The 8,139-nt window shown below is 43.2% G+C and overlaps 1 protein-coding gene across 1 annotated transcript in view; it reads left to right on the top strand.

The window, feature by feature from the left end:
• Positions 1 to 4,486: 4,486 nt before the first annotated feature.
• The window catches only part of MST1 (macrophage stimulating 1), a 32,577-nt gene continuing 28,924 nt past the window's right edge, over positions 4,487 to 8,139 (top strand). Inside the window, exons 1-2 of the mRNA XM_081319552.1 lie at positions 4,487 to 4,759; positions 7,655 to 7,787. Coding sequence (XP_081175678.1) covers positions 4,633 to 4,759; positions 7,655 to 7,787 — 260 coding nt within the window. The 5' untranslated portion in view covers positions 4,487 to 4,632. The remainder of the gene's footprint in view (positions 4,760 to 7,654; positions 7,788 to 8,139) is intronic.

The raw sequence follows: 8,139 nt of genomic DNA, 5'->3' as shown, positions 1-8,139 counted from the left end.
GGTATACTACTGCGGGCAAGAATCCCTCAGAAGAAATGGAGTAGCCTTCATAGTCAATAAAAGAGTAGGAAAAGCAATACTGGGATACAATCCTCAAAATGACAGAATGATCTCAGTTCGAATCCAAGGCAAACCATTCAATATCACAATAGTCCAAGTCTATGCCCCAACCACCGGTGCTGAAGAGGATGAAATTGACCGGTTCTATGAAGCCCTACAGCACCTTATAGAACTAACACCAAAAAATGATGTCCTTATCATCATGGGGGATTGGAATGCTAAAGTAGGAAGCCAAAAGATAACCGGAATAACAGGCAAGTTTGGCCTTGGAGTACAAAATGAAGCAGGGCACAGGCTGATAGAATTTTGTCAAGAGAATACGATGGTCATAGCAAACACCCTTTTCCAACAACCCAAGAGACGGCTCTACACATGGACATCACCAGACGGTCAACACAGAAATCAGATTGACTATGTGCTCTTCAGCCAAAGATGGTGAAGCTCTATACAGTCAGTAAAAACAAGACCAGGAGCTGACTGTGGCTCAGACCATGAGCTTCTTGTTGCAAAGTTTAAGCTTAAACTGAAGAAAGTAGGGAAAAGCACTAGGCCAGTCAGGTATGAATTAAATCATATCCCTGTTGAATATACAGTAGAGGTGACAAATAGATTTAAGGAATTAGATCTGATAGACAGGGTGCCTGAAGAACTATGGACAGAGGTTCGCAACATTGTACAAGAGGTAGCAACCAAAACCATCCCAAAGAAAAAGAAATGCAAGAAAGCAAAATGGCTGTCTGAGGAAGCTTTGCAAATAGCTGAGGAAAGGAGGGAAGCAAAAGGCAAGGGAGAAAAAGAAAGATACGCCCAATTGAATGCAGAATTCCAGAGAATAGCTAGAAGAGATAAGAATGACTTCTTAAATGAACAGTGCAAAGAAATAGAAGAAAACAATAGAATAGGGAGGACCAGAGATCTTTTCAAGAAAATTGGAGAGATGAAGGGAACGTTCAATGCAAAAATGGGCATGATAAAGGACCAAAATGGCAGGGACCTAACAGAGGCAGAAGAGATTAAGAAGAGATGGCAAAATTACACAGAAGAACTATACAAGAATGAGCTTAACGTCCCTGATAATCACAATGAGGTGGTCACTGACCTCGAGCCAGACATCCTAGAATGTGAAGTGAAGTGGGCCTTAGAAAAGCTGAGCAACAACAAAGCTAGTGGAGGTGACAGTATTCCAGCTGAGCTATTCAAAATCTTAAAAGACGATGCAGTAAAAGTGCTACACTCAATTTGCCAGCAAATTTGGAAAACTCAACAGTGGCCACAGGATTGGAAAAGATCAGTTTACATTCCAATTCCAAAGAAAGGCAGTGCCAAAGAATGTTCAAACTATCGCACCATTGCACTCATTTCTCATGCTAGTAAAGTTATGCTTAAAATCCTACAAGCTAGACTCCAGCAGTATGTGGATCGAGAACTACCAGAAGTACAGGCAGGATTTCGAAGAGGCAGAGGAACTAGAGATCAAATTGCCAACATACGCTGGATCATGGAAAAAGCTAGAGAGTTCCAGAAAAACATCTACTTCTGCTTCATTGACTATGCTAAAGCCTTTGATTGTGTGGATCATAACAAACTGTGGCAAGTTCTTAAAGAGATGGGAGTACCAGAACATCTTATTTGTCTCTTGAGAAACCTATATGCGGGCCAAGAAGCAACAGTGAGAACTGGACACGGAACCACTGATTGGTTCAAAATTGGGAAAGGAGTCCGGCAAGGCTGTATACTGTCGCCTTGCCTATTTAACTTATATGCAGAGCACATCATGAGAAAGGCAGGGCTAGATGAATCAAAAGTTGGAATTAAGATTGCTGGAAGAAATATCAACAACCTAAGATATGCAGATGATACCACTCTAATGGCAGAAAGTGAAGAGGAACTGAAGAGTCTCTTGTTGCGAGTGAAGAAGGAGAGTGCAAAAGTTGGGTTGAAACTAAACATTAAGAAAACTAAGATCATGGCATCCGGCCCTCTTAATTCCTGGCAAATAGATGGGGAAGAAATGGAGGTAGTGACAGATTTTATTTTCCTGGGCTCCAAGATCACTGCAGATGGGGACTGTAGTCAAGAAATTAAAAGACGCTTGCTCCTAGGGAGGAAAGCCATGGCAAATCTAGACAGCACACTAAAAAGCAGAGACATCACCCTGTCAACAAAAGTGCGTATAGTCAAGGCTATGGTCTTCCCAGTTGCAATGTATGGCAGTGAAAGTTGGACCATAAGAAAGGCTGAGCGCAAAAGAATTGAGGCCTTTGAACTCTGGTGCTGGAGAAGAGTCCTGCGAGTCCCTTGGACTGCAAGGCGATCAAACCGGTCAGTCCTAGAGGAGATCAACCCTGACTGCTCTTTAGAAGGCCAGATCCTGAAGCTAAAACTCAAATACTTTGGCCACCTAATGAGGAGGAAGGACTCACTGGAGAAGAGCCTAATGCTGGGAAAGATTGAGGGCAATAGAAGAAGGGGACGACAGAGAATGAGGTGGCTGGATGGAGTCACTGAAGCAGTAGGCGTGAGCTTAACTGGACTCCAGAAGATGGTAGAGGACAGGAAGGCCTGGAGGAACATTGTCCATAGGGTCGCGATGGGTCGGACACGACTTCGCAACTAACAACAACAACAGGGTACTTAAATGAAGGAGGCCTGCCACATCATAGCTCACTGGACCAACTTCTAAACAAAAACAACAAAAAGCTGCTCACATTTTACTGATGGTCATCATCATCATCATCATCATCATCATCATCATTATGATGTTGTTGTTATTTAAAAAGGGTAATGGAGGCAGTGACCAGAGGGAAGAGAATGCTGCTGCGTCATAGACATTATTAACCAGTTGGAATGGGATATTTGCCTATCATAACATGAAGCATAGCAGGAGAACCAGACAGTGCTATCTGACTTGGCACTAATTGGAAATACTATATTTGATACGTAATGGGATATATGTTGCTTTCTTATTTATATCCCCAAGGAGCAGTCAAGATCAGCAAGCTGATGAATGGAGGATTGTGTGATGTTTACATATGTTGGAATGGGGTGGGGGTTTACATCACAATGCTCTGTCTGACATCTTGTTGATTTTGACACATACAAACACCTGCAATTGCCACTGCTTCTGCCTCTGAGAAACAGTCAGTAGTCAATACTTGATCTGGGAAAAACTGGTCATTAAGATTCCAGGAAATAATGAAGCTGGATGATGCACCTCACAAACTTTAATTATATATCCTGTTAAGTTTGTAGCTATGAGAAGTATTCATTTAAGTTCAATTTAAAAAATTATACAGAACAAAAAAACAACCACAAACTTTGTGGCTGACTCCAATGCATTCTCTTACAATCCTGGGTACAACTGTACTGCCCCTTACAAAATCTGGATTGGATATTTATAGATCCTGTCAAAATACAAACACTTCAAAAACTTGAACTGGATTTTTAAACCAGTCCAATGTCTTAATTAATACAGAATCCCACTATTTGGTGTTTGAACAGAGGCAGTAAGTAAAACCACGATTTCTCTGTCTAGGTTTATTATGATTAGCTCATGATCAGAGGAACACCCAGGACATGATCTTAAAATTTAAGTCTCCACTGATTTACAAAGCTTGGAGATCCCTATCATAACATATTTGTAATGGGAAAATGCTCTGGAACTATGTGGAATCTCTGAATAAACATGTTTTGGAACAAAGTGTTAGACAAGTGATCTGGCAAATGGCTTTGTGCCATTAACTGTTGTATAACCAGGGCATTTCCTATTATTATTTAGGAATGTTAGATCTTTTTGGATTTCTGATTTTAAAAAATGCCCACCCATCTCCACCCAAGATAGAAACAGAAATCAGTGGAGCTGCTTTTCTCCAAGATAAGAAAATGTTCCCTGTGTAGACCCTTCTCAGCAGTGGAAAGATGAAGCATCACTCTTGCTTTGTATACTGAATTGAACATATTTTTGCAAACGATACTTTTTCTTTATTGGTCACATATAGCCAATGTTTAAAGGCAGTGTTTCTCAACCATGGCAACTTTAAGCTGTGTGGACCAGCTCCCAGAATCCCTCAGTCAGTGCTGGCTGGGGATTCTGGGAGTTGAAGTCCACACAGCTTAAAGCTCCCAAGGCTGAGAAACAGTGGCATAGAAGACTGCCGGGTCATAGCTTGGCAACTCTTTTTCATATCTGGCCTGTGCTGGACTCTTGGAACCTTTCCAATTTGCTTGGCTTGGTCAGCAGCAAAGATCTGTGAGACTGTAGGGCGGCCCCATTGTTTGACCACTAACAGGAAGGGGAAGGCTCTTGATCCAAGGCCAGCTTGGACTCATGTGGAGCAATTTCCCAACCCGACTTTACATTATATTTGGGGAAGTTGGGGAGTGATTGTCTCTTCTTGGGAACTTTTGTGAAGCTAGGGCAGGGCGGACAAAAAGAAGTGGAGAAATACTTCTGAGGGTTCACTGTACTGAGGGTCTAATGGGCAACTGTACCCCATGTGCTTTGAAGCTGTGGAATTATTGCTGATACACAAACCCTAAGTAAATATTTGGTCAGCTGTAGCTTCCTGCCGGATGTTCCTGGAAACAGAGCCTTGTTGGCATATCTATGTGACCATGTTGGGAAGATTGCATGTGGTGGAAAAAGCTATGCAGGTGGCAGCTGTCTTGATCCTTGTGTTGCTCTGCACCTCCAGCAAAGGTGAGGATCTTTCTCCCTCCCCCCACCCCACTCTGAATTTCCAAAGGGTGCTTCTTTCTTGTTTCAGTAACTCTGCAGAATGCAGAAGGTCCTGCTTCTTTGTACTCTAAGTTCTACAGTCAGGATATTTTCTCAGAAGAGTCCTTTTTCCTTTGCTGTTTACCAAAGCTTTCTGCCCTGAGATCCTTCTGTCCACATATTAGTGGATAGTGTATATTTTTTATCCTGCCTTTATTATTTTTATAAATAACTGAAGAGGCAGAACATATCTAACACTCTTTCCTCCTCTTTTCCTCACAACAACCAGCCTGTGAGGTGAGCTGAGAGATTAACTAGCCTGAAGACACTCAACTGGCTTTCATGCCTGAGGAAGGACTAGAACTCCAGAGTCTCCTGGTTTTTATTCCTGCATAAAGACCAGGCATTTCTACCCCGCTCTGCTAAGGACTTTCTCTTTAGAGAGAGCAGTAGCTGTTGTCTCCCTCTGCCTTCTTGGCTGAGGTTTCTCACGTCGCTCCAGAACCAATTGTCTTTTACTAGAAACTCTTTCTTGTCACTTCATCCTGACATTGCCTTCATCTCATCCCCGAGATGTATCTGAGAGTAGCCTAAAGTCATCATCAGTTGTTTCACTATGTTGCCCTTGAAGTAGGCAAGAAGCATTGTTTTCACATGAGTGTAATATAGCAAGCTTCACCCACCTTTTAGTTGATATACAGTGAGATCCCACCTAGAAGAATAGGGCCAAGGGGCCACCTAGATTAATATGGGTATATCCCCTCTCCTCTGACCCTTTAGTACATTCTGGCCTTCTCCATTCTGCTTTGTGCAGTGGGAGAATGTTCTTTAAAACCAGCCTCAGTCATTCAATATACCTACCAGGCCCTTGAGCTAATAACCAACTCAGAAGTCTGGATCTTCCTGAATAATATCTGACCGGCAATGGCTGCAGAAAAGAGAGTTAGATCACTTTCTCCTGCATCACAGTTCAGCTTTCTCTCTAGTGATAAGTGCTGTTGGGCTTCTTGAGTATAAAAAGGTAAAGGTAAAGGTTCCCCCGCACATGCGTGCTAGTCGTTTCCGACTCTAGGGGCCGGTGCTCATCTCCGTTTCAAAGCCGAAGAGCCAGCGCTTGTCCGAGGACGTCTCCGTGGTCATGTGGCTGGCATGACTAGACACCAAAGGCGCACGGAACGCTGTTACCTTCCCACCGTGGTGGTCCCTATTTTTCTACTTGCATTTTTACGTGCTTTCGAACTGCTAGGTTGGCAGAAGCTGGGACGAGTAACAGGCGCTCACTCTGCTACGCGGCACTCGGGATTCGACCCGCCAAACTGCCGACCTTCTGATTGACAAGCTCAGAGTCCTAACCCGGAAGGGACGCGGTGGCTCAGTGGGTTAGGACGCTGAGCTTGTTGATCAGAAGGTCGGCAATTTGGCAGGTCGAATCCCGAGTGCCGCGTAACAGAGTGAGTGCCTGTTAGTCGTCCCAGCTTCTGCCAACCTAGCAGTTCAAAAGCATGTAAAAAGGCAAGTAGAAAAATAGGGACCACTACGGTGGGAAGGTAACAGCGTTCCGTGCGCCTTTGGTGTCTAGTCATGCCGGCCACATGACCACGGAGACGTCCTCGGACAAGCGCTGGCTCTTCGGCTTTGAAACAGAGATGAGCACCGGCCCCCTGAGTCGGAAATGACTAGCACGAATGTGCGGGGGAACCTTTACCTTTACCTTTATAGATATAGCAGTGTTCTGAACTAGCACAAAACGTGTGTCCAAAAGATGGACAGCTGAGATTTGGCAAAAGTGATACTTAAAGTCTATGTCTACTTGAGTGCGCCCACTTGTGCGAACACTTGTGGCAAGCCAGACATTCCTTGGCAGATGGCTATCAAAACTTCCCTCCTCCCCCAGCCTTAACTCCATCACCCATCAATGTACGGAGAGTGATTGGGAATCGAAATCCAGACATCGTAAAGTAGCCAAGGTTGAGAACACAGGTCTAGTGTTTAAGATGCTGGAACAGGAGGAAGGAAACCTGAGTTCTTGTCCTACGTTAGGCAGGGAGCCAGCTGGGTGACTTTGGACGAGTCATTATTTCTTAGCCGTAGGAAGAAACCAATGGCAAACCACTTCCAAAAGTGTTGCCAAAAAATTGCATGGCCATGTCCTTTTAGATGCCAGAAGTCAAGATTGACTCAAAGAAAAAATAAGTTTATTGTAGACTCAGGGACTGGTAGATAGCATTTTAACAAAGCCACAAAGAAGATATCTTTAACAGATTTGTGACCAGCATTCATTAAGTAAAGCTTTCTGGCTCTCTGTTAGCAAGATTTTGAATGTCTGTGGCAATATTTGAAACCTTCCTATTTTTTCAAACTTCTTAGCCACACATTCTGCAATTAGATTTGCCATTATTTTTTAAAAACCAGTAGAATAATGTGTGAAAGGCAGAAATGTAGTAAATACAATATTTTCCCAGTCCCACACTGGAAAACATCTATGCATGATTCTTGTCCACGTGGTGTGCATCTGTTAAACGTACAACACTTTGTCTAGAAGTCTCAGATATAAGAATCGTACAATCTCATTTGTGTGAATAAGAATCACACAATCTCATTTCAGCCAAGGAACCTTGTTCATGCTAAGCTGGTCTCTTTATCCTACTTCCTGTTTCTTAAAAAATGATGACATTCAGTTCTCAAATTCTTAGAAAAGACTGTGATTTAACTGCGCTAGGGTTTTTTTCCTCCTATTTCCCCCTTACTCATTCCTGCCTTAAAGACTACCAGGATGCTATATTATTGAGGCACATCCTTACGCTTGTTTTCTGTTGAGAATTGATTCGGTTTTCTTTGCAGAGATCCAGAATGACTGACATTTTCTATGCCTTCCAGGTCACCGTTCTCCACTGAATGACTTCCAAAGACTAAAGGCTACTCAGCTGATCACTTCCATTCAACAAAGAGTGGAGCAGATCTGTGTAGTAGAAGAATGTGCCCGGCAATGTAACACCTTGCTGGACTGCAGGTAAGGGGGAAAAGCCAGAGCTTCAGGCAGGTGAACTGCAGGGTCTATTAGTGTAAGTTCACACAACAGCTTTACCCTGAGTCAGGCATTGGCTTATTTAGCTAGTAGTACCTCCTAAGAAACAGCAGTGCTCCAGGATCCCAGCAAGGAATTTCTCCTGACTCTTCCCAAGATTCAGAAGAATTCTTCAAAGGTCATTTTAACCTGGGAAGGCTTTTCCTAGTCTTGCTGCTACCCAACATCTTTGTGCATGCGGCTGATTTTGGTCTAAAAAAAACACAGGCAGGTTCAAATTTGAAGGCGAAATTATTAGGAACTTCAGGGAGGAAAGTCAAAATAATATCTCAGAGGT

This window comes from Vipera berus, assembly GCF_964194415.1.
Source record: "Vipera berus genome assembly, chromosome: 2".
In the NCBI taxonomy this organism is placed as follows: domain Eukaryota; kingdom Metazoa; phylum Chordata; class Lepidosauria; order Squamata; family Viperidae; genus Vipera; species Vipera berus.
This window is presented reverse-complemented; position numbering and strand designations above follow the sequence as displayed.